Source organism: Cavia porcellus, unplaced genomic scaffold (assembly GCF_034190915.1).
Source record: "Cavia porcellus strain 051 isolate PalLab524CR breed Dunkin Hartley unplaced genomic scaffold, mCavPor4.1 scaffold_2, whole genome shotgun sequence".
NCBI classification, from domain to species: Eukaryota; Metazoa; Chordata; class Mammalia; order Rodentia; family Caviidae; genus Cavia; species Cavia porcellus.
The window spans coordinates 94,689,001-94,714,640 of record NW_026947485.1 but is presented as its reverse complement, the minus strand read 5'-3'; the positions used below and the strand labels follow the sequence as shown (position 1 = coordinate 94,714,640).

Sequence of the window (25,640 nt, the reverse complement as noted above, 5' to 3'; positions counted from 1 at the left end):
GCTGGGAGGTAGAGGGAAGTGGTTTAGTGAGGTGAACTTTGCAGTGGTCACTGTCCAGTAGATGCAGATGTCTGGGGGACAGTAGGTGAGGGAGGAGCAGCCAGGAGAAACGAGGGCTTAGTAGGGAGAAAGAATTCTTGCCTGAAAGAAGCCACAGCATAGATTTCCATCAAAATCTTGCAGCCCTAGTGAGATGACAGCTTTCAGAATTCAGCAGAGACTATATAGTATACATATATTTTTCAGGCTGCAGGGTGATAGCTGTGACTTCTTTGAGTTTATCCATTTATTTGTTTTCCAAATTATATTTTTGAGACTCCTCTGTGGGCCAGTTTCTATGGTGATAGACTAGAAGCAGAGGAGCGTCTCAAAACCTGTCCAGTGTAGAAGACAGGGTTTTCTCAAATAGTGACAAAAAGAAGGGGCTCGTTCAAAGCCAAGGAGAAGATGCTCTTGGGAAAAACTGGTGTTTCTCAAAGGGATTTGTGGACACCTCAGAAACCAGTGTGCTGGAGTATGCTTATGCTCCAGGTTGAGGGTTTTCTTAGGGTATGGACTACACCACTTCTGAGACTGAGTTTCACCCTCAGCAGGCTGGCACTCACCTGGTGCTTCATGGTCTAGCTCACTACCAGCCATCTTTTTGCTAGGCTGCCCTAGTCTTACTAGGTGGTTGTCCGAGGCTGGGCCTCTCAGTGGCCCACAGTTGGCTTCATGTGTTTGAGATGGACCAGAGCTTTCCTGGTGAGGGCGTGCAGCTGATCTCAGGCTACTTCCTATCTATTGCAGAAAAGTGTACATCTTGGAAGGTATAGCTCAGGAGAAGACTAGCCTGCACTGGAGCCTGCTTGGTTTTGGTTCTGCTTCCCCGAGATTTGCAGTTCCTTGAGAGGCTGATGTGGAGGCAGGGAGAGGGTGAGAGTGGGGCGGCCATGAGAGCTGGATTGGATCTGGACAGAGTCGCAATTCTGTGGGACAACCTGTCCATAGGAACCTAAAACCCAGCACCTGAGAGGTTTGAAAGGGGCCATACAGAGAGGTAGACTCTTTAGAATTGTTTTCTCTCCTCAAATATGTGGTATAGGGCTGGGGAAGAGGGTTAACTGTGGTAGTACCATCTTAATTTGGAATTTCCTGAATTAATATGGGTTTCAGTCCTCTGGGACAGCATCCCCCCAGGGGGGAGGAGTTGCTTTACTCTGTAAAATACCGGAGAAAAGTGACCCTTGTGGGTCCTACCTGCTTTTTCCAAGTCCTGTGGTACAAAATCAGCCGGGACTGTATTCTTTCTACCTACGAGATCTCTCTACCCCCTCCAAAAAGCAACTTTGGGAATCCCCTATGCAATGTCATTCCCATCCAGCTGCTGGCTGAAGACTCTTTGGACGCCTGCAGCTGTAAGACTCTGCCTTCGGTCACCAGCCTCATTCCCCTGACCTGAGTTAGCTGAGCCCAGCAGTGGGATCAAACCCATTCAAATGAGGAGGGCCATCTGTTTCTCAGTCTCCAGCTGCTGCCCCTTCATTTGGAAATAGCTGGGATGCTGCTGGGGGACCAGTCCAGGGACACATCTGCAGCCTCTGAACTGGTATTGGATCTGGGGTCCTGCTGAGAGAAGAATGGTCTAGCCCTTTAACTAAACTTGCTGAACAATGCTCCCAAAAGGTCCCAAGTTAAGGAAACAGGAGGCAGCCCTGCCCTTGTGGAATAACTCTTAACCCTGCCCCCCTTTCCTTTTTTCCTTTCTCTTTTGTAACTGGGCCACTTTAGAAGTACTCTTTTATTCAGAGAGTACTGAGGTTGTGTGTGCTCTGTGGCAGGGGGAAAATGTCACAGGATTTTGCTATTGATCTCCCCTTTAAGGGACTTAGCAAATGTCTTCTCTTGAGTATGGGCCGTTTATTGAATATTTACTTCAGTGTCAGGGAGGTGAGTGTGTCTCAGCTGCTGCTTCTAGGAGCCATAGGTAACACTTAAGTGTGCAAAGCCACTGTCCCTGAAATTTGCTTCTGGAATATAATCAGGTTGCAGCCTGGGGCATGCTCTCTGGAATGCTGGCCAGTTACCCTGGCTTAGTGTAATTTGGGCCCTCAGCTCTTGGGCTGCAGGAAGCAGGAGTGCTGAGCCACGTGCCTATGGTTTGATGTCTGTAGGCTTATTCCCTGCGTGCTGTGAGGTTGTAATGTTATTCAGCCCCTGAAGTCTGTTAGAATTTCATCTCTTAGGGGATCCTGTGGGGTGTCACTGTGCCCCACAGAGAGATATCAGGTCCTTGGGCAAGTAGTAGGTGGAATTTTGGTAAGCAGCTGGCCTTTTCCTTTACTAAATTAATATTCTATATGGATGTTATTAATGGAGCTTTTAGATGTTTAGTTCATTTGGGAACATTGCAGGAGTCTCCATGTAGGTAATTTTTATATAGTGTGACAGATTTGTTCATTTGAAAGAAGACCTTGCTTTGAAGAGGAATGCAGATTGTGTCTCTAATGGGGGGCTGGACAGTGTCGTCTGCTGACCTTTGGTATCAAACTGTAGTCTAAGTGGGAACCAGTGTAGGACAGAGGACAGGCAGGGATTGTCCTGTGCCCCAGTGGAGGGGTGCTTTCTCCTAGGTGTGTGCCTCACTTCAGGGTTTACAGAAGCCTAGGCAACCTTGGATTTTGTCCTTGCGCTGACTTTGGCCAATGGCAGGTAGGCTTGGAGCTATGTCTGTTTGGGAAACTAGGACTGAGGCTCAGTTGTTCACATTCAGTTACCTGCAGAAGTAGGTCTCAGACTGTTCAGGAACATCATGGGACTTGGACCAGCAGCATCAGTCTTGCTGAAGTGTCTGGGGGGAATTACAGAGTCTCAGCTGCAGGTCAGGCCTGCTGACCCAGGGTCTCTTGTGGCAGGACCGAGGAAGGTGGTCATCTTGTGCAATAACATCTGAGAAGCGCTACATTGATCTCCTTTAAGAAGCCCCCTGTATGGCCAGTGGGTGGATGGGGTGAACAGGGAAGGCAGCTGTGTTTGGCTGTTGCACATATGACAATGTAAACAGAACGGGAGCAATGCCGTGTGTCTCTGTAAGAGTTAGAGAACATTTCCTCAAGGAGGTTTTGGACCTTGAAGGCTAAATAGGAGCCTGCCGAGCAGAGTGGCAGGATGCAACATGGGAACAGTGCTCTTTTATACAGGCAAGCTGTAGTCTAAGGGAGAGGGGCATCTGGGGCTTGAGGGGATGATGTATGTTCATTTTCCAGGATGACACCTCAGTAAGGCCACTCTTGACCTTAGGGACACAAGTCCTTTTCATGCCTTCGTTTTTGGGAGCCTCACTTGCCCTTCCTGATACGATGGTGCAAGGAGAGCCTGCTGATCCCGCTGGTCACCAGTGAGGTTTCTTTGTAGCTTTTGGTCTGCAGAGTGGCCTAAAAGCTCTGCAGAACGTAAGAAGCACCAGGTCTCTCTGCGAACGCTTTTTCAGGAGGCAGGAGAGCCGAGGTCCACACAGACTCTTCTTTGTGCCTCTGAGCCAGGAGAGTAACCTGTAGCACAAGTTTCTACTTCCTGGATGCTGTGGAACCTAGTGGCCTATCTCTCTGGGAAATGCTTTCTGAACAAAGGATCCAATTTGAAGTTCTTGTTCAAGCAAAGCCATCACTATCTGGTCATTTTGTACAGGTGCCACTGACTCCATACTTGGTCTTGGCAGTCTCGGGGGAGTTTTGCTTCATTGATTTATAAGACTTGAATGTGTTGCATGTGACCAGCAGGTAAACCATCTCTTTGAGCCTGGAATACTGTCATTAGCTTCCTGAAACCTCAGAATGAGAGGGAGAGGGGTGCTGACAGCAGAGGGAGTGAAGTTTCTACTTTGGTTCCAATTATTAGATGGTTGGTGAGTCACTCCCCAATGAGTGAGATCTTAGGCCCTTTACTCTCTCTGTTTTTACTTTCTCATGGGCACCATCATTATTTCTTTCAAATGTGGAGAGCTGTTCACCCTGTTTGTTGAAGACAGACTTGAATTATGAGGGGTGTGGTGAGATGTATAATTTTTAGTGGTTACCATCTTGGAAACATTAGCCATTAGCCATCTAATCATGTGGCATGTGAGCCAGCCCAGAGTTCGGGAGCTGTCAAGCTCCTGCTGCAGCGGTAGCTATTAGTGGTTGTGAGATCCCTGTGACCCCAGCATGGGGCACTCTGACAGTTGAGAAGAGAAAGAGAAGGAAAAGCCTTTCCCTTACCTTCTCTGCATTGCATTGACTTCTTTGGGTTTCCCATTTTCACGCTGGCAATATTTGCTAAGATCCACAACTTGCATCTTCTAACTGTGCCGAGTATTTGTCTCGTCTCTTCTCTCCTCCGGAACATGTAGTGCCTATGCCTTACTAGGCCTCCATTTGATGTCAGGCTTTTGTCTTCCTACAAGTCAGTTCTTGCAAAGGGAAAGCTTTGAAAGTGTCTGAGCCGAAGCAGGAAGCTCTGCGGATGCCGTCTTTGTGTACCCAGCCCTTGCGGTAGACTGCCAGAGGTAGTTCATTCTGTCTTCATCCTGGGGACTCCACTGCCTTATTTTTCTGCTAAGTTCTGATGCCAACTCCATGCAGACTGTGCCATAAAAAAGGGGGGTTGTGCTCTTCCACAGCTCTGATCTTGTTAAATGTTATGAGTTTCTAATAGGGCAGGTTGGATATGCCAGGTGTCTGTCTATCTGTCTCTCTGTTTACAGTCCTTTGATTTGCAGTTGCAAAAAATATTTCAGGAGTGCAGTGTGAGACTTTCTGTGATCGGTTCCTGTGAAAACAGAGGGACATTTTGGTACCGGCCAACTACAACTTCTCCCCAAGACCATGGTGTGCCCACTCCAGGGCGTCTTAAAGGCCAGACAGTCAGTGTGGGGTGACTGGAACAGAGACACCTACTCACCTGCCCCGCGCTCCATGTGTAATGACTTTGCAGTGACATTTGCAGCTTGATCCTCGGGTTTCTCTGTCAAGACTTTTGGCAGTCCTGCGGCTGTGATGTTTATTTGTTTTGTGTTGGGTGGTGGAATGTCTGGGAGGCCACCAGGAACCTGAGGCCATTTTACCGCTCAGCCTAAATGCTCTGGGTGCAGTTCCCATGGGGCCTGGAGAGCTTTGGCGCCACCACCGCGATCTCTAAGAGATCTCTAACATGACTTGCCTGCTGCAGCAGCCTTTCCCTTCCCCTTCCCTGGCTCCTCTCCCCTTGTCCCTCTTCCTGTCTTTCCTTCCTCCTCCTCCATTCTTGTCCCCTCTTTTTCTCTCCTACCGTCCCCTCCTCTTTGCCTTATCTTTCCTCTCCTCTCCTCCTCTTCGTTTTCTTCCTTTTCTCCCTGAGGAATCTGATTAGAAATTTCTTTTTCTTTTTCCCTTTCTTCTTTCTGGGGGAATTTGTTTAAGGATTAGATACCCCTGACTTTCTGAGAAGAGGGACTCTGAGGGGGCACATTTCAAGACCACCCCACTGCATCCTTGAAACTGGGATCATTTTCCAAAAGCGCCATTTTGAGGGGACCCCAGAATGGCTGTATTTAAAACATACTTTAGTTTGTTGTCCTCTTGGCATAAACTGTTTTTTTCTTCCTGAGCAGTTTAAATCTGTCATGAATTCTCCATGCAATGATTGGACAGGGCAAGACTCAGCCTTCCCATCTGTTCTCTGTTTGCATTTGGGCACCATTTCAGAAACCACACGGGAAAAGTTTATAGGCAAACATTATAAAAAGTGACAGTCTGAAGTGCTGCTATCGCTGGCTTGGCAACGTAAAGTGTTACCTGAAGCAGCTAAGCATTTGCAAAGTCTCTCTAGCTGCTTTGGCGTCTCATGATGGCCTTCTTGACGACATTGGTGATGACTTCAGCTGCATGTACATGATGAAGCTGCATAAGTCATAGCCTTTTCTGGCATTTTGCAGGATTCTGGAGAGGCAAGCTCTCGCAGCTTTGTGGGTGGTGACATCAGCGTGATGTCATACTCGAAGATCAGGACCTCTGCCGAGGGACTTGCATCAGGTGGCCTCTGTCTCAGTTTCCCTTTTTTCCCACAGGGAACCTTCTCTGTTACAGTTTCTGGGGGCTCTTGAGGAATATGGATTGGAGGAATTTCCTAGGGAGGAAGGAAGGTCAGTGCAGGGTAGGCTATGTGCAGATGGCCATTACTGTTCCTGCTGTTCACTTATTGGCTAGCTGTAGAAGTCCCTTGCAGTGTTTTGAATGTCAGTGTGTCATTCTTTGGGAAGCTGCCTGGTCTGCAGTGCGCTGCTGATGCTTCTCTAGTGTGTCTGACCCTAGGAGAAAACGCACACAGATACAGCCAAATGTCTGTGCAGCACAGCACCTCCCTGCTCATGGGGTGGCAGGGAGAGGTGAGAGTGTGGAGCCTGCCCAGAAAGTAAACTGGGCACCTTGTTTGTTCAGCATTTTATGTAACATGACGAAATATGTCCAGCACTAGTGGGCGTGTGCCCCAGCTTGCTTGTTTCTTTCTGAATATAGATTTATATGATGGTAACGTATTTTCTGTCTGTAGAAACATCTGCAGGAGCAATTGGTGCAGAGCACGGTGGCTTCTGGAAGCTTCTCCTGAGCACTTTGGTGCAGGGGAGGGGCCAGCTGAACAGTGTGCTGCAGCATCATTAAATGCTGAATCCAGGAAATGTTAGTATGACTATTAAAAGGAATTGTTTAGGGTTCTCGGGAAATTTCTCTGTCCTGTTTCAGCTGTCATGTTGCACAAGAGCAGGCTGTGAAGCTGGGCAGAGGTGGGGCGGGAGCGGCCACGACATGGAAGGGGATCCAGGCAAGGAAGAAAGCGGGGTGTAGGGAGGGTACAGCATGTCTGGTGTAGAGGGACCAGCAGACAGTCTTGGATCCTCCTGGGACAATGGAAGATGTGACACGGAGATGCAGTCACAGGGTGTATGAGTGATGTTTGTAGGGAGCAGCTCTGAGCTGTCTAAGGTGTTCAGACACAGAGGAGAGCCGGGCATGGTGGCACATGTGTGTAATCCCAGCACTTGGGAGGCTGAGACAGCAGGATGGCCAAGAGTTTAAGGCCAGCTTGGGCCACATAGTGAGTTTAAGACTGGTCTGAACTATAACAGAACAAAATAAAACAAAACAAAACAAAACAAAGCACAGAGGGAGGGGAATTGACATCCCATGGGAAACCAAATGGCGTCCAGGAAGGTACAAAGGCAAAGCCAGCCGTGTGGTACCATATTCTTGGCATGCTGGCTCAGAAAATCTCTGCTGTGTGCATCAGGAGCCCACAAGCCAGATCAGTGGGGCACTGGGAGGCCTTAGAGGGCGCTGGCTGGCATTCTGTCTCCCCCATTCTGTTCTCCCTCCTTGAGCTCGCCTGCTTACTGCCCTTCCGTTGTTCCTCCTCTATTGTTTTACCCTATTCCCTCCTTGCTTCCTGTTCTTTTGCTTCTATTCACCCCTTTTTCCCTTCTCCCTAGCACGTGCTTTAAGACTTTGATGACAGACAGGGATGTGTGTGGCTGTGTTATGTACTATAGATGCTACTTATCCCCAAGCAGGGTCTTTTGTGAAATGACCATCCAGGAGAGAAGAGTTTCTGTGCTTCCTGAAGCACTTTACCAAGTTTGTTGATTGGAGACTTTGAAATTGGGATGCCTCGATTTTTATGGACAAACATCATTATTTTACTGATGCATTTGGGGAAGATACTGTACTCTCCTTAAAGCTCATCATTGCACTGGGAAATTGGATGATAGTTTTTTTTTTTTTGGTACCAGGGATTGAACTCATGACCTTGTGCTTGCCAGGCAGGTGCTTATGCTGCTGAGCTAAACCTCCAGCCCTGGGTGACAGTTTTGATTGGTTTCACTGGAAACAAGATCTGTTTTTAATTCATCAGGTCATTGTCACTGTCTTATGAGACTGGATTTTAAAACAGAAGTAAAATGTCTTGTATATTGAGATGCCCTCTGTCTGCTGACCATGGTGGTGCTCAAAGTCATGGTGAACATCTTTAGCTTTGGAGAATCATGGAACAGTAACTATCACTGACTGAATGGGCAATGTTGGAAGATCAAGTTCACGTTGTTTGACTCTTTAGAACCTCACAAATAATACTTGAAAATGTTTGGTTATTTCTGTTCTTTTACCATTTGAGGCACCTGCAGTTGAGAGTTTAGGTAGGATGGAAAGGACCTTTAAGCTAGGGGCATTGCCCTCTTACATTTAGGGCAGTGCCTCATTGCTAAACATTTGTGTCTAACCCTGAACGTGTCACAACTCCTGTCCATGATTCTTTACCATCCTGTACTCCTGCTGGTTCAACTGGCAGATAGTGGTGTATTTTTGGTGGCATTGATCCAGCAACTCAGATACACTGTTTCTGCAGCACGTTGTGTTTCATTGATTTCCTATGAAGAAAGGAATTCTCAGTGAAAACACTTACCTTTAAAAATGGAGTTCTTTTACCTTTGTCAGGAGAGAGAGATTTCTGCATCAAAGTTGTAAGTGGTTTGCTTCATGCTCTCTTTTTTTCCTAATGTAATTTAAGACCATTTTGCTGCATGGTACAGGGTAGTGGTGGGGAACCTGTGGCATGCATGCCACAGTGGGCAGTTTGTATCATTGAAAACTCTAAAAGGTTCACCATCACTGGTAGAGACATGGCTTCTGTTTACCATAGGGGCAGGACAGAAGCAGATGGGCTGGGAGGATCCCAGGCATCTCCCCTTTCAGGGAAGGAAGCTTTGCTGCTTCAGTCCAGCTGCTTCCTTGCTCTATAATCCTTGATGATCAGTTGGGCAGAGGAAAACAAATTCCAGAACATTCTTGATGACTTGCTGATCATGTGATGTGGTCATAATAAATACTGATTATTTATGACCAAGGATGATCCAATGTAAATTCTTTCTAACATTGCAGGTGCTGTCTCAGTTATTGAAGACATGGGAGCCAGATGACATAGATCCTTGCTTTTGGCAGCTGAAAGAGATTGGTCTGAGTAGCCTCTGGGGCTCTGTCCATTGTAATGTTGTATGAATGGATCAGTGACTCTAGGATGCTGGGAGTGGAGTGGCAAATGGCCTGAGATTTGGGGCCAAACCAAATTCTCTTTCCTTTCCATCTATATTTCTCTTCCATTCTCTCTTCTTTTTACAACGCAGAGTTCAAACTATTTCTGTTAGTCACTCAATTTGGCTGCCTCCTCATGTGAGACCTGATCTGATAGTCTTCAATCAAGTGCTCAATATTTTTTTAAACTTTATTTTTGCCTTCACTTCTTAGCTGAAATTGTTGAGTTAAGAGAAGAGCCTTCTGTGATTGTCTAATACCATGAGGGCAGAAAGCTTCCTAAAGGCAAGACTGCAGACATTTGCAGGCCACAGGGTCTCTGTTGCAACTACTCAACTCTGCCCTGAAAACGCAAAAGCAGCCCCAGACAATACAGAAGTGAATGAGCATGGCAGTGTGCCAAGAAAACTATTTACAAAAGCAAGCTGCAGCTGGTTTGGCCCCTGGGCCACGGTTTGCCAGCTCCTGGTTTGCCAGCTCCTGCTATGGACTAAGCCCTCGCCCACCATTTCTGGGTGGGTCCCTGTCTTGCTTTGTTCGTCTTCCTTCTACTTAAGATCCCTCACACATTTTGTATTTTGTAGATTTTCTATGATTTTCAGTAACCCCCACCACAGTGGAAACTCCACAAGGACAGGGACTGTGTCTTATCTCCTGTTGATTCCCAAGGGTCCAGCGCAAAGGCTTGCCTGTGGTAGGTGTTGAATAAATAGTTGGAACATAACCTGCCTGCCAGTTGGGACCTTCTTGTACTCCTTGTTTTGTGAGTGTATCTGTCGGTGTTCAGTCCGTTCCTATTTTATTTTGTGTGGTTATCTCTCTGTGTCTGTGCACTGCTTAACAGCTCGCTCTTGGACTGTGTGTCTTTGGAGGGGTGCCCTTTGCGTGTCCTGGGACCCCTGTGCTGGCTGGTAGTGAGGGGCGGGATTTCTTGGGCCAGATGCTACTTAAACAGTGGGACCAGAACTTGAATTGACTTGATTTGAATCATATGAGTAATTTGTCCTTTGAGGGGACTCTGGGCAAAACAATTGCCTTGTGATGCTGCCCAGATTTGGAGCCAGCCCAGTTCTAGGAAGGAAGCTTTGTGTTTTCTGGGTCTGACACTCCGCGTACCATTCAGGGCTCTCCCTGTGGAGATGAAAGTGTATTTCACAGACTGTTGTGGACACGCTAGCCAGCAGCTCTGGCTGTTCTTAAAGGCCAATGGCACAGTTGTGTGGGCTGGATCTTTTTGGTTCCCATCCTGCCCTGCATGTTTGGGGATGGTGATGATATTCACAGTGCCCACCTTTCCTTGTGTGCTGAGTATGCCCTGGGATGGAGGTAGGGGGACACAAAGACCCTCAAGACCCTCAAAGATCCTCTGAGCCATTATTTGGGGAACTTGGTGATTCCTTGGGGAGACAGGACACACTCAAAGAAATATGTATGTCCTAGAGCTGGGGAAGCAGGCAATCGTAGGCTGAGGTCAGTCACTTCTGGCCAGGTGACTGATGCAGGGTTGCTCCTCATGGATGGCACTGCTGGATTTGAGTCTCAAAGGATGAGTTAGTTTCTGCAGGAAAGAGCAGAACAAAGGGTAGAGACAAGAAAGGCACAGGATACAGAGGAGGCTGAAGATCGCTGGATGTGTGTGGTGGGTTTGGGCAGGTGGTGCTGGCCTTGTTTTGTGGAGTGAGGGTTGTGTAGCACTTGGTGTTTTTACAAGATACGTTTGCACACAGGGGAGACTACTACTCTGGTGTCACGGCATTTTGCTGTTCTTTTTTTTTTTTCTTTCTTGTTTTTGTTGTTTGTTTATTGGTATTAGGGCCTCTAGATTTTTATTATTTTGAAAGAAAAAACAAAACAGCATATCCCAGCTCACCCAGCACAGAATTAAGTCTCTTGAACAGCACAATACTGATCTAATCCTGAGTGCTCATGAAAACTGACAGCAAAACAGCTCGTGGTGGGGCCAGAGATTTAGCTCAGTGGTATAAGCACCTGCCTGGCAAGTGCGAAGTCATGAGTTCAATGACTGGTACCAAAAAATAAAAAGTAAAAAAATTCTCCAGTCTTAAACAAAACAGCTCATGGAAGGATTCATTCTATTCCCTTGTATTTGAGACATTTCATTTTAAGCAATTTGACTTTGTGAAAACAGATCAAATATACTGCTGATAATTAGATAAATAAAAGTCCGTGTGAGGTACACATGTATGTTCATGGTGAGTGAATACATTGGTAAGACTGAATGTTTTTATGAATCAAAAGTTCCATGTTTGTGGGATTTCCCAGGTGTTACAGTGTAAGAAGTCTTTGGTTTGGCAATTGATTTAAATATTTGCTTGCGGAATGTCCTTCCTCGCTGGGTTTCAGTTTGATTTTAAAGCAGTACAGTATGTGAACACCGAGGTAGGGCAAGTTTTGAGTGTGCTTCCTCTGGTGGCTGTTGTGGTGCTCAAATCTACCCTGTAAGTGAGAGCTGTATCCTGGCATCCTGGGGTGCAGGGGGAGATAGATGCCTCCTAGTTCTAAAACTAGAACAGCTTCGCCTGGAAATGAATGGGCCTCCACTGACCTTTGTTGGACATTCTCTCCTCTCCCTCCTTCCCATCTGTCTCTGTCTTCTCTCTCCCACCTTTCTGCAGAGCCACCAACCAAATACCAAATCTCTCAACCAGAAGTTTACGTGGCTGCGCCAGGGGAGTCGCTAGAATTGCGCTGCCTGTTGAAAGATGCCACCGTGATCAGTTGGACTAAGGATGGGGTACACTTGGGGCCCAACAATAGGACAGTGCTTATTGGGGAATACTTGCAGATAAAAGGCGCCACACCTAGAGACTCCGGCCTCTATGCTTGTACTGCCTCTAGGACTGTAGACAGTGAGACTTGGTACTTCATGGTGAATGTCACAGGTGAGTTGGCCTGCGAGTGTTATGCTCTCTCTTCTCTGTAGTCATTTTCTGGGTAGAATTTTTTTCAGCCAAGTGAAATCATAGTGAGACGTGCCACTTGGCTGTGAGACACATAGCCTCAGAGTTTGTTATTGATCTTCATTATTTTTAATTATTTTAAAAATGGGGTGTTGCTGTTTTGCTACATGGACCCCAAACTCCTGTGCTCAAGTGATCCTTCTGTCTCAGTCTACCAACTAGCCAGGACTGTAGGTGTTACTATGCACCTAGCTAATCCTGATCTAATTTGAAATTCTCCCGTGGAATCTGAAGCACCAGAGAAGCTGATCATTACCAATGATGGAGATCTCATGTGCAAAGTAGCGTTGTCTTTTTTAAGACAGAGCACTTTTTTATGTAAAATCAGAATCTTTTTTTTTTTTTCCTTCCATGTCACCAATATCTTTGGCATTTAGAATATAGGATTGAAATTTGAAAGCTCCAGATTTCTGACTCCTTTATTAAAATTTGAGTTTCTCCTCAGCTTTCCTCCCATGTAGTGAAAGGACCAAACACTTCCTTAGTGAGGATTTTAAAGTTCTGCTTTTAGGTCACTAGGTGACTATCAGAAAGACCACAAAGGAACTAGGTCTTGTGAAGGACTAATTCTGTTCTTGAAGGGGATCCAAATGCTGAAAAGTTTTATTGGGAAAAATTTTTTTTGACTATTACACAGACAGTAAATTTGTTGGAGACTTGAATCTGTTTGAAGCCTAGAATCTAGTTCCAGTGTATCCAATTTTATAGCATGTTTAAATAATGGGAAAACAGAAAACACTGAGAATCATAATAGAGACCAACTGTCATCACAGAGAGACACTTTAAGCCATTAAAACCATCTTAGCTAAACATGGTCTGAGACTTTCCTTGTGGGTTCCTGGGTTGCTAAATTCACTGTGGGGCATGGCTGGCTTAGTTCTAGATAATCGCAAACTTTGACTTTGCAAAAATGCATCCATGGCTATGTTCTTTTGTATGCAGATGCCATCTCATCCGGAGATGACGAGGACGACACAGATGGCTCTGAAGATTTTGTCAGTGAGAACAGTAACAACAAGAGTAAGTAGCCGCCCACCTCTGAAGGTCTCCAAGAGTCCAGGCTGTCACCTGTCTTCCTGTCAACTCTTCGGTGCCTTTCCATATCCTGTGGCCCTGCTGTCCACCCTGTCTCTCCTGTCCCAACTTTGAAACTGATGAATAAACCAGTGCTGCTGTGCATCCTTTTCTACTGCTTGTCTTTTCTTGTGTCACTCTGTTCAAACCAATTACTACTTTTCTCTCCTGGGTTTTCCTTTTTCTCTTTGGTTTTTCAGTGTTTGGAGACTAACCCTGGTAGGACCGTGTGCCATCCTGGTTTTCTTCCTAGCTACTCACTGTGCTTGGTTTAACCCAGTGGTTCCTGACGGTGGTTGATTGCCGACCTCCGTTCCTCTAGCACATTTGACAATGACTGGTCGTCACATTTGGGAAGGGTACCAGTGAAGTCTCACAGGCACAGCCCAGGAGTGCTGCTGGTAAATACAGCATCTTACAGTGAACTGCTTAGCTTTTGGGATGAGATGATCTTGTCTAAAAGGTCAGCCGAAACTGAGGAAACCTGGCTTCTAAAACATGTGCCCTGTTTAAGCAGAAATAAGGAGCGTATTCCTTGCCTGTAGACAGGAATGGGGAGGGGCCTAAGGGTTGTTTGTTTATCTTGAAGCAGTTTGTTACTACTGAGTACTAACATTTGGGAGGCTGTTCCCTTGGTGGGTAGGAAAGTGGCTAGCCTGTTGGAGCTGGGCAGCCTGGGTTTGAGTCCTACTTTACCACTTCCCAGTTGCTCATTTAACTTCTGTGTTAGTTTCTTTTTATCACTATTATTATTATTGTTTATTGGTACAATTTTGATATACATATTAATCACATTCATCATAGGGAATTTGTGCCTGTATGTGGTATAGCTTGGTATCTCTTTTTTCCCCCCATTCCTTTCCCCTCCCGTCAACCCCTTTCTCCCTCCTTATTTACAAAGCTTTGTTTCCATTTTATCTTTCTTTCCTCATTTTTTTCCTTTCCTTTTCTTTCAGTTTTGCCTACCCTCTTTTATCCTTATTTTATCACTTTTGTTTCCTAAACTGTAAGACAGGAACAGTAATAATACTTTCTGAATTGTTAGGGGGATTAACTGAGTTAATATTTGTACAGTAGTCAGAGTGCTCATGCATGCTTGCTCCATAAAGAAAATAAAATACAGCTTTGGTCACATTCACCAATGACATGACTTGAATTTTCCTGCAGAGATGGCACATTGATCACTGGAGTTCTGTGCTTGTGTGGCATATTCTACATTTTCTCAAAAGAATTTTTATCTGTTAGGGACATTTAAACAAGGTCTACATTAGTTATTAAAATAGGCACAGAGTGGCTGTGGATTTAGCTCAGCGGCATAAGCACCCGCCTGGCAAGCGTGAGGTCGTGAGTTCGATCACCAGTACCAAAGAAAATAAATAAATGAAAAAAAAAAGAAAAATAGGCACAGAGCTTTTAAAATAAACATTTAAAGATTGGTTCCAGGTTTATAGCAAAACTGAAGGCAAGGTATGGAGATTTCCCATTGCCTGGCGCCCTCATACATGGGCAGCCTCTCTCATTGTCAGTCCTCAGCTGGCTGTGGAATGTCTGCTACAGGTGATGAATCTATGTTCCCACGGGGTACCCGCTCAAACTTCATCGTTAACACTGGGTTATTCTTGGTGGTGTACTTCCTGTGGGTTTGGGCGAATGTATCATGACCTGTAGCCGCTACTGTAATACTGTACAGAGCAGTTCTCACTGTCCTGCAAATCTCCTGTGCTCCACTTATTCATGTCTTCTTCCTTATCAAACCTTGGCAACCACTGATCTATTTACTGTCTTGAGTTTTGCCTTCTAGAATATCATAGAGTTGGACTTACAGGCGATGTAGCCTTTTCAGATTGGCTTCTTCTCTTTAGTAGTATGTATTTAAGTTCCCTCTTTGTCTTTCATGAGAGCTTATTTGTTGTTAGTCTCAGTACTATTCCATGGTCTGAATGTACCACAATTTACCTACTTTAAAGGTGTGAATAAAGCAGCTGCAAACATCTGTGTACAGGTTTTTGTTTAGATGTACGTTTTGTACTCTTGGGCAAATTCCAAGGAGTGTGCAGTTAGTTATACGAAAAGAGTATGTTAGGATTTGTAGGAAGCCACCAACTTGCTTTCCCTAGTAGCCATATAATTTTGCATTCCTGCCAGCAATGAGTAAGTACCTATGGCTTCTTGTCCTCACCAGTATTTGGTGTTGTCAGTGTTCTGGAGTTTGGCCATTATAGTGGGTGTGTAGTCATATCTCCTTGTTTTAATTTGCATTTCCCTCTTGATGGGTGAGTAAAATGCTCTTTTTATCTGCTTGATTGCATTAACAAGTCAGTCATATTGTATGTATTCTTTGGTGAGGTATTCTTTGGCTCAGTTGTTAAGTGGGTTGTGTTCTTATTATTGAATTGTAAGAGTTCTTTGTATATTTTGGATACAGTCTTTTGTTTTTGGAAAATATTTCCTCTGGCCTGTGGCTTGTCTTTTCATTTCATTTTTTTTTTTTTTTTGACAGTGTCTCTCACAGAGCAAAATTTTTGATTTATATCAAGTCTAGCTTATGAGTTCTTTCATGGGTTGTGCCCTTGGTATCACATCTGAAAAGACTTCAGCAAACCCAAGGTCACCTCTGTGTTGACTCAGAGAAGTGTTACAGTTTTTTGTTTTGCATTAGATTACAATCGTGGTCAATTTTAAGTTAATTTTTGTAGGTTCTATATCTAGATTTTTTTTTTTTTTTGGTAATTTTTGGATGTCCAGATGCTTCTGCATCATTTGTGGAACATTATTTAGTCCCAGGGCTTAAAAAAAAATATGTATATGTATATATACATATATATATGTATATATACATATATGTGTATATATACATATATGTGTATATATATACATATATACACATATATGTATGTATATATATACACAAGGGCCGGGGATTTAGCTCAGCCAATGTAAGAGCCTGCCTGGCAAGTGCAAGGTCATGAATTCGATCCCCAGTACCAAAAAAGAGAAAAAGAAAATTAGTGCACATTGGTATATGTGAAGTTTACATCTTAGGGAGCAGGAACATGCACTTAACATGTCTCCATTCTTTTTTATTCCCCTTTCCCCTCTCCTTCTCACCCACCCTCCTACCTCCATCTCTAAATCACCTGCCTCCATTTACATTATTGTTGCTTAGGAGAGACGATACATGCTATTAGGCACCTGGGATAACTGTGTTAAAGACACATCTGTCCCCAAGTCTCTTAGTAGCCTGGGCAAAAATAGAAATATTTTGATTTAGGTAGAAAAAGAAGAAGCAGTAACTTGCCAAAGCGCTGCCTCTAGGTGGACTGCATCGTTATCACCTGGAAACTTGTTAGAAATTACAGTTCTCAGACCCACTGAGCAGAAACTGGAGTAACTGAAGTACGAGAACCACTCACACTATGACTCAAGGACATGCAAGGTCCTCCCTGAGTGGGAGTTTACCATTACCTCTCTCGTCTGTTAAACAGCGAGAGATGAGGTGAGTGTATGTGTTTTCTGTGCTTTGAGCCAGCCTTCTGAAGAGGCTATTCCTGTGGATAATGATTAAACACTCATACGGCAGAGCATGCTCCTTACATCTTTTTTCTTTGGCTCTGGCTCGAAGCTGGAGGCAGAGAAGTTGAGAACCTGTTCTGACAGACTGTGCTGCCTGCTGGCTCATGCACACCTCCAGTCACCTGGGCAGGTGGGCAGAGCAGTTACGCTGAAAACTGTGACTCAGTGACCCAAGGCAGAGCTGTGCGTCAGGCCCATTGCCTATGGGTGTCCCCGGGTCATGCAAGGGGCAGAATTCGAATGTTTGCGTAGTTGTTTATAGCTCTTAAGTGACGCATGTGGGTGCCATTGTCCTTGGTTTGGCTGTCCTGGTGGTCATGTGCCCTGCCTGGGAACACATCATGGAGAACCCACAATAAATGATGGCATGCACAGCAGGTATAGGTTATGTACCCACTGGGCTGAGTGGAAGGCATCGCTCTCTGCTGACTCAGAAGCTGGTCGGTAGTGCACTCTGGGTTTGCATGGTGGCCACCGGCCTGACTGCCCTGTACCATATCGCAGGGCCAGGCTGAAAGGAGCTGTGTACGTGTCACCATTGCCAACCCGTAGTGCATTTGCCATGCTTTCACCTCTCAAGCAGGGCTTTTTGTAATTAGCTCTCGAATGACACCAGCTCTGTCCCGAAATGAGTGCTCTGCAGTGATTAAGGACTAGTGTTAGCTGTACTGGGGAGATACTGCTGTCGGGAGGTGCCTCTGTTTGGTGCCTGTGAAACATTAGATGCTATTTAAAGTGATAGCAGTTCTTAGCTGGCTACTTGGCCTCTGCCATCTGTTAGTGTGATTAGGCTGGTCTGATTCACAGGTGGAGCCTGGGGCCACTAAGATTAAGCAGCTGTGGCCTGTGTGAACACAGGAATGCCATGGTGGGGTAATTGGCAAGGCGGGAAAGGGGATGTTGCCATTAAAACAATTTTTTGCCACCTCAAGTGTCAAATGCCTGACCTGATTAATAGGGAAAATTGCAGAAGCTCCAAATTCTTTGCATTTTCAACCACCTGGAAACGTCCACGTGTCCACATTGATTCCTTTGGTGCCTTGTGATTGTGTGGATATGGCGCTGGGGTGCACTTGAATGTGCCTCTTTAGGAAAGTTAGCCAATGATGATCTGGTGACCATGTGCTAACAGTGACATTTTAGGGGGAGGGTTGCTGGGGAGATATTTGGAATATGACATTACATATTTAGTTCTGTATCTTCCAGCTTGAAAAAAAACATATTGCAGGTAATTTCTTTTGCTGATGCTAAATTACTATGTATTGAATCGTGGTGGTTACAAATAAGAAGGCAAACTTCTGTGCTAGGTACAATGGTCTTAGATTCTGCATAGAATATAGAAAGCATGGTAGCCACATAGAATGGCAAAGATAACATCAAAAATTGAGATGAGGCCCTGGGTTTAACACCAGCCCTAAACAGCTATTTAATTTTGCCTTTTTCAGGCTATTCCTAACTTATTAAACATAAGACTCTTTAAAATACAGAGACTGTTGGAGCTGGGCGTGGTGGCTCATGCCTGTAATCCCAGCATTTGGGAGACTGAGGCAGAAGGATCCTTACAAGTTCAAGACCAGCCTGGGCTACAAAGTGAGCTCAAGTCCAGCCTGAGCTGCATAGCGAGATCCTGTCTCAAAAAGACCAAAAAAAAAAAAAAAAAAAAAAAAAGTATATATCAGGAAAAGAAAAACTAACTTTATTGAGGCATCATGAGATTAATACAATTACAAGAGGTGCTCAAATTAGTGACCATTAGCTTCCAAACATTTGTTAGTATGACAAACTGCTGAAGTGGTATACATGTTTTTGGCCGAGTCTGCCTAGCATCTAATAACATCCTGTTGCACATGCATAGAAAACCCTGGAATGGGCTGATTGGTGGATCTGGCCAATACTCCCAAGTAAAGTTCACAGATGTGAAGGGCATTCTCCAGTTGTATTTTAGCATCTGACTGACTGATGACCTCACACTTGCCAGCACAAGACTGTTGCTCCAAGCAGAGTAATCCTGTGATGTCATTACAAGCCTGGCTGGCAGGAAATACTGCAGCTAAGCATGCCCTTCAGTGAAACACATTTTCGCTGGCTACAAAGTTACAATTTCAAATGCTGATTTTTGAAACACATCCAGGATTTTGGAAGGCTCAGAATTTATGATTTAGTTTGTAGGAAAGTATAATTTAACCAGTCCTTTCCTTCCCTAGGTATTGAGTATCTTGATGGGTTATCTGGCAGCAAAGTAGGTAAACTTGTATGCTTCTTTATTTCAGAGATTTTTATCTTCAGCTTATGTTTAGTGACGGTGTTTCTGAAGAGCCTGCGACTTAGTTCTTGAGAAAATCATGATTTAGCGAAGTTTAGTCCTGTCACTGAAGCAGAAGAGATGATAGAAAGGCCACTGCTATCAAGATCCTTGCTGCTGGCCAGGCTCTGTCTGTAGTGTGTGAGGCGGGAGAGATTGAGAGATTGAGAGTTTTTATTTTGGTTTCATTCCTGTTGAGTTGTCCCATGCTCCATGTCAGAAAGAAAGGCAGATTACATTGTGGGGAAATAAGGAAAACAAAGGTACTTAGATCCCAGGAGTCCAAGCTTATTTCATTGATTAACCTGCTAATGATAATAAGTTTTAACTACCTCTGTTCTAATTGGGATTTTTCTTTGGTAGACATATTATTTAAGTTGATGAATGCAGAATTCTTAGTTGTCAACATTTCCAGGAATTAAAAAAGGACAAACACAAAACAAAATGACCAAAAGAAAACGGTCTCCTATGGTTTTGCAAGTTCTTCATAGTGGAAGCTTCATCAAGAAGATAGGGTGTTTGATCACGAACCCTGGTGGCTGAATGGCTTCGCATTTTTAGCACCCCACCCCGCCCCAGTTCAGACACACAGCCCTTGGTGGGAGGGTCTTCCTTTGAAGGCAGTTGCTGGGACTTCCATGAGCTAACTGGCGTCCAGTGGACTCAAGACATTCCACTGTGGGTGAGTTGCCTGGTTTAAAAAAAAAAAAGTGTTTGTGATTGAATGCCGTGAGTTGTTTGAATGAGATTTCTGAAGTAAAACCACAGATGTACCTTCTCATAATCACGCCTTCACTCTATTTCCAAACTTAGTGAAGTTTGTTTTCTCTTAGTTGATGCCAAACTGAAAACAAATGAACTGTGGTCTGCAGCAAGGATGGTGACATCCCCCGCCTGCCCCCCATCAGGGGTCAAAGCATTCAAATGTCCTGATTAGTGATATTTTTAAAAGCCCTAATTATAGCTTTAAGACAGAGGCCTTAGTGGGGCTTTAGGGAGTTTGTGAGACTTAATCTGGGAGCTGAAACAGGCTATTTTATTTTTTATTTTTGCATCAATAAAAATACAGTTGCAGTTGCGAGTGTTCACAGCTTACATAAATCTTGAACTTTTGACTTAATTACCATGGGAGAGTTCACAGGGCAGCCTGGAGAGGTTGAAAGAGCAGCGTTCAGGGAGCTGGAAACTTGGGGAGCTGTAGCTTGGCCCTTGGCTTTGTGGCCTTGATCAAATCACCTAACCTTTCTGGGTGACACTGATCACATTTGCTATCAGGGCAGATGGTCACCAAGGTCTTTTTTCCAGACAGCATTGTAATATGATTCCATATTTTTCCTTTAAAACATTGGGCTCTACTTTCTTGTTGGTTAGAGGAGAGGTTATAGAGCATAAACTTTAGACGTTAGTATTGAGGTAAAGGTTTTTGTGGGAACAAGGCCTACCAGCCTAGGACTTCTCACTAGATTTCAGGGTCAAAAAAGCCCCTCTAGCTAGATGTGGTATACGCCTGCAATCCTGGCACTTGGGAGACTGAGGCAGGAGGCTTGTCACGAATTCAATTCCAGCTTGGGTTACATAGTCAGGCTGGCCTGAACTACACAAAGCAAGACTGTCTCAAGATAGAACAACAAAACAAACAAAACCCCTCTAGTCATACCATTTGTTGACAGAATCAGTATCTACTGAGCACAAAGATAACTGGAAAGAATGTTAGAACGGGAAGGGACTTTATGAGGACATCTGTCTCCTTTATAACCAAGGTGTTTAACAGTCATGGTCCATCTCTCCGTCCATCAGCCCAGGAGAACCTTCTCTATAGGCTGAAGAGGGCTTAAGCTGCAGCCCACCTTTGCTGGTCAGCAGGCATCGCCAGGAATGCTTTCCAGAACAGAGCCATCCAGATGTGGAAGCTACCTCAGTGACGAAGAGGCTGCGTCTTCAGTGTGGGGTGGCAGTGGTAAATCAAGGCTGTGCTGCAGTTCTAGGCAGGAAGTTCCTGTGCAGGTTATAAATCTCTTTGATCAACCAAATTTTAAGAGACTTCTGATGCGTGAAAGTAAAATTCTACTTAACTCTATCACTAATAGGCAATAACTATTTCAGTGTAACAGTGGTAATGAACAGGTATATTAATTGAATTTCATTCATTGTGGCTGGGTCTTTGTGTTCTTTTATTTGCTAATCATTACTATTTAATGACTAAGAGAACATTGTTCTTTACTATATGATATTAGAAGGTCTAAGGATCTCAGAGCCTAAGGCACAGTATTTGTGACTGAGGTCAACTTGTTTACAGGTAGTTTAGTGTAACCTAATTTGTGTGCCTCCAGAAGTTTGTCATAGTTGTCCCTTTATTAATTGACTTCAAGCCCACTCTTTATACACTCCTAAGGTTATACCAAGGGAGGTATAATAAATAGATACTTCTACACCTGTTCTTGATTTCAAACAGTGTATCCTTGAGCTGTGGATTTAGCTCAGTGGCATAAGCACCTCCCTGGCAAGTGTGAAGTCATGAGTTTGATCCCCAGTACCCAAAACCAAACCAAACCAAACCACAAAGTGTATCCTTGGCTTGCTGATAGGTCTTAAATGAGGATATTAATGAAACATCTCTTTTGGTTATCTGTTATGTACAAGGGTCATCCCTGTTTGCATAGATCTTTAATTTGTTACATTGTTTCCTTCTCCAAATGAGAGCTGATGAAGCTGGGAAGAAAGAGGCTTGCTTAGCATTGGGGTTTTCCTAGGTGCTCTGCCATTCCCTGTGGTTAGAAGGCAAAACTGGCGGGAAATATTGAAGAGAGAAGAGCATGCAAGAGAGGAAGAAGGAAGCACGATAGGGTCATTCTTACAATATGACTGTTTTTCTAGTCCACCTTATCCTTTGGGTTAGAAGGAACCAATGCAAAATACTAGTTTTTTCCTCCCATTGTTAAAGGTTTCTGTGAGCGTGACATATTAAAGGGAGGCTTACAAAGGGCTGCTGTGACAGTGGACTGATCAGACAGACACAAGCCTACGCAGAGGGTTGGTGTGGTCACCAGCAGACTCACAGCTCCTCAGACAGTGTGGTCTTGTGGCCCTTTCTGCCAAGTCACCATGCATAGTTCTTGAGGGAATGTTTTACAGTTCGATTTCAAGCTGTAGCTATGTAAAGGATCTGTTCCTACATTGCTGATTTGACTTCATGGTGTCCCCACCCAGCTCAGCTCTCTGGAGCCTGGGCTGAGACATTGTGCCTGCACCCCAATGTGTGGTTGGAATATCTGTTTTGGGTGAACAGATTTTTATAAGTGCAATTTTAATGACTGAAACTTTACCACGGGGAAGTGGCTACCTGCCAGAAATTCCAGCAAGATTCTTTCACCCAAGTCTTTAAGTTATGCCTAAGGTGCCAGGACAAAGACCCTGTCGCCAATATGCTTTTGTCACGATCCTGGCCTATGCAGTGCACGTGGCCAGGGGCAACCTCTGTGCGAGGTGCAGCTTCACCCATGGCTTAGCCCAGTGGGATTAGAAAAGATCAACATTCCTAGTTCCCTAAAGCAAGTCCTATTTTTTTTAATTTTGGGGGGACATTAAAATCATGCTTAATGGTATGTAAGCACATAACTGTTGATTTCATTCATGTGAAAAACATTTTAAAGGATCAGCTTAGTGGTAATTGATGCTATTTGAAAGAGTTACTACATTAATATTTAGCTAATTCATGTGAATAGGCTATTGTGTTTACTTAAACAAATGCCACGAGTACAGACACCTGACAGCATGTGGTATGCTTTTCATGCAGGTCAGATTTATAAAAGTCTTTGTGTAGTGACAAAGCGCATTATTTATTTTGTGTTCTCAATGGTTTCTTTTCAGTGGATGTGGATGGAGTTTTCTAAGTAGAGGCTTTTATAAAATGAAAGATTATTAGGATTGTTTTGTATATGCCAGGTCCTGAGAGTCTCGTGATAAATGGGAGTCAAGTACTCCATGGTGAACTCTCAAAAAAAGAGATGTTTTTGGACATAAGAACCCAAAGCCAAATGGCTACCTGGGTTGCCTGCTCATTGCAAATGCAGCTGGATGCAAAGGAAAGAACACAGCCTGATCTTCTCTCCCCTCAACTTTGCTCCTTTCTTTTTCTCTCTGTGCTACTCCATGACTGATCATAGTTTTGCCCTTCTTTGCACTGGCGTGACATCACATGATGCCATGTAAATCCTACCGCCTTGCCACTTGGGTGTTCACAAAGATAAATAAGATACAGAAATCTCAGCCCCACCTTTTATCACAGATTTGAAGATCAAGCAGGAAGGGTGGGGGTAGGCATTTGGGATGCAATTATTTTAATTTCTAATTGTAATACAGGAGTGTGGCTGCTAGACTTGTTACTACCCACTGGCCCCCTGTACCCTCTAAGGAGGAGAGGACACTTCTAAACCTGCATCAGAAATGAAGCCCATGTTGTGTGTGGTTTGTGGATGTATGTGCTGTCGCTCAGTCTAACCCTCATCAGAAAGCAGCGGAGATGATCCTCAGGTTCATAAGCGTGATGATTGGGTGTTCATGCTCTATGCATGACATGTGCCTCCTTTCAACCTTGTTACGACCTCGGCACATTACCCGTCTGACATGAAAAAAAAAAAAAAAAAAAAAAAAAGCAGCGGAGGTACGAAGCAGCCTGTCAATAGATCCTTTAGGGCAAGAGAGTACAGGGATGGCGAGTACCAGTTTGCTAGGATAGAAATGGACGTGTGAACAGTTAAGTTCCTGACCAAGGTTTCAGTGGAAGTTCTGGACAGTAACAAAGGAGGAAATGTGTGCTTCTGATCCAGGCTTGCTGTCCTGCACTCCAGTATTCCCTGTCATGTAGTTGAAGAGGTGGGTTCTAACCCTTTAGAGAAGCTGGTCTTGGTGGTGATGGAGAGTGAGGCGAAAAACTGGGCTCTGGCATCAGACCAATTTGGTTCAAATCCTGGTCGCATTTCTTTGGAGCTCTGTGGATTTTGGCAGACTACTGTCCTCTTTAGTTCCCTAGTTACCTCCCCCCCCCCCCCCCCCGTGAACAGAGATAATAATAGTGACTTTACAATAGATTGTTGTGAGGATTAATGTGTTAAAAATGTAAAAGCTCTTAGTGCAATGTTTGGCAAGTAAGCAACATTCAATCAATAGCAGTCTTTAGCTGTTACTAGCAGGCATGAAAAATATGCAGCCATACTGTGGGTTGATGCTGTGGCTCTTGCTTATAAAACAGTACTTCACTTGGTGATTTTAAAACTTAGCTCCTTTCTTGGGTTTCTAAATCACTTGTATATATGATTATAAGGTCCATTTAGTGGGCATGACTTTGGATGACATTTAGTTGGTAGCCACCTATAAAGTTGTCAGCTTAGGCATGCAAATAAAATTATGGGGTTCACATAACCACCATCGGAGAGGCAAACACTTTTTTTTCACTTAAAAATTAAAGTACGTCTGGTGCTATGACGTATTTGCACTGGGTGCTTTGTATTTGCACTGGGAAACTAATGATGGCTCCTTGGATTGTCTTGTCATATGAAGGTGATAATTTACAGTATTGATCTCCCTTTAAAGGAAAACTGATGGATAAGTTGATGAGGCTCTTGAGGCTGGCCTGCTTTTACTGTTGTGTGCATGTGATCATTTGATAGGTGTTTTGATCTAAAATGATGTATGTTTAGAGGACCGAGCTGCTGTTATTGCATATGTTCTTACTAGGAGTATAAAGTAACATTTTAAAACACAATTTGACATGAAGTTATTTTCTGGCACCAACAACGAGAGCAAGAAGGTGCCTCAAATGCTTTTTTCCCTGTTAATAGGCATAAGCCAATAAGCAGGCCCTCAAGGGACCTTTAGCGAGGCCAGCTGGACTAGACTTCTGAAAATGTGTTCCTCATATAAATATTATCCAAAAGATTTAAAAATATCAGACCCTTTCCATACACAATAAAATGAGCTTACCTGCTTTGGCGCTTACTTATGGAGATGCAATTTCCCATGAATGTAAATGTAAACGTTGTCTTCCAATTCAGGAGCACCGTATTGGACCAACACGGAAAAGATGGAAAAACGGCTACACGCTGTCCCTGCAGCCAACACGGTCAAGTTCCGCTGCCCCGCTGGGGGCAACCCAACCCCGACCATGAGGTGGCTAAAAAACGGGAAGGAATTTAAGCAGGAACATCGCATTGGAGGCTATAAGGTAGAGCTAAGCTTTCAAATATTATGTTTTTTTAACTGTTTCCTTATTCATGAAAACCCTCTGAGGTTAGCAAGACCAGAAGAAATATTTTTGGAAAAAACCTGTGATTATAATGTATTGTGTTAATGTTTGATATTCAAAAAATTACCCTGGACTTGCATGCCATTTTAAAGTACAATCCCCATTTGTGGTGTTCTTTATATGAGGAGAGTTTAATAACTAAAGGGTCGAAAGTTGAGAGTCTGTTTTCTATATGCTTTATGGCCTGTAAAACAAACTGATGTAGAATTTGAGACGCTTTAGTATAGTTGCCTTGTGTGAGTAGGATTTCAGTAATAGTGAATGGAGCTGGACTGGAGACAGGAGTGTGAAAAGTTATTCATCCACAGAGAGCGTTAGAAGATGACAGAGGTAGGCCT

General features: G+C 44.2%; 1 protein-coding gene and 1 non-coding gene across 14 annotated transcripts in view; both read left to right on the top strand.

Annotated features, from left to right (window-relative positions):
* Window positions 1–25,640, top strand: part of Fgfr2 (fibroblast growth factor receptor 2) — a 104,187-nt gene that overhangs the window by 12,790 nt on the left and 65,757 nt on the right. For 8 of the 13 annotated variants that reach the window (XM_063244863.1, XM_063244861.1, XM_063244862.1 and 5 more), the window contains exons 3-5: window positions 11,708–11,974; window positions 12,995–13,072; window positions 25,052–25,221. In XM_063244863.1, coding sequence (XP_063100933.1) covers window positions 11,708–11,974; window positions 12,995–13,072; window positions 25,052–25,221 — 515 coding nt within the window. The remainder of the gene's footprint in view (window positions 1–11,707; window positions 11,975–12,994; window positions 13,073–25,051; window positions 25,222–25,640) is intronic. The other 5 variants (XM_063244869.1, XM_063244868.1, XM_063244867.1 and 2 more) reach the window with 2 other exon arrangements.
* Window positions 23,524–23,625, top strand: LOC111754521 (small nucleolar RNA U13). Its single transcript, XR_002789199.1, has one exon. It is a non-coding gene; the product is annotated as a small nucleolar RNA U13 (small nucleolar RNA).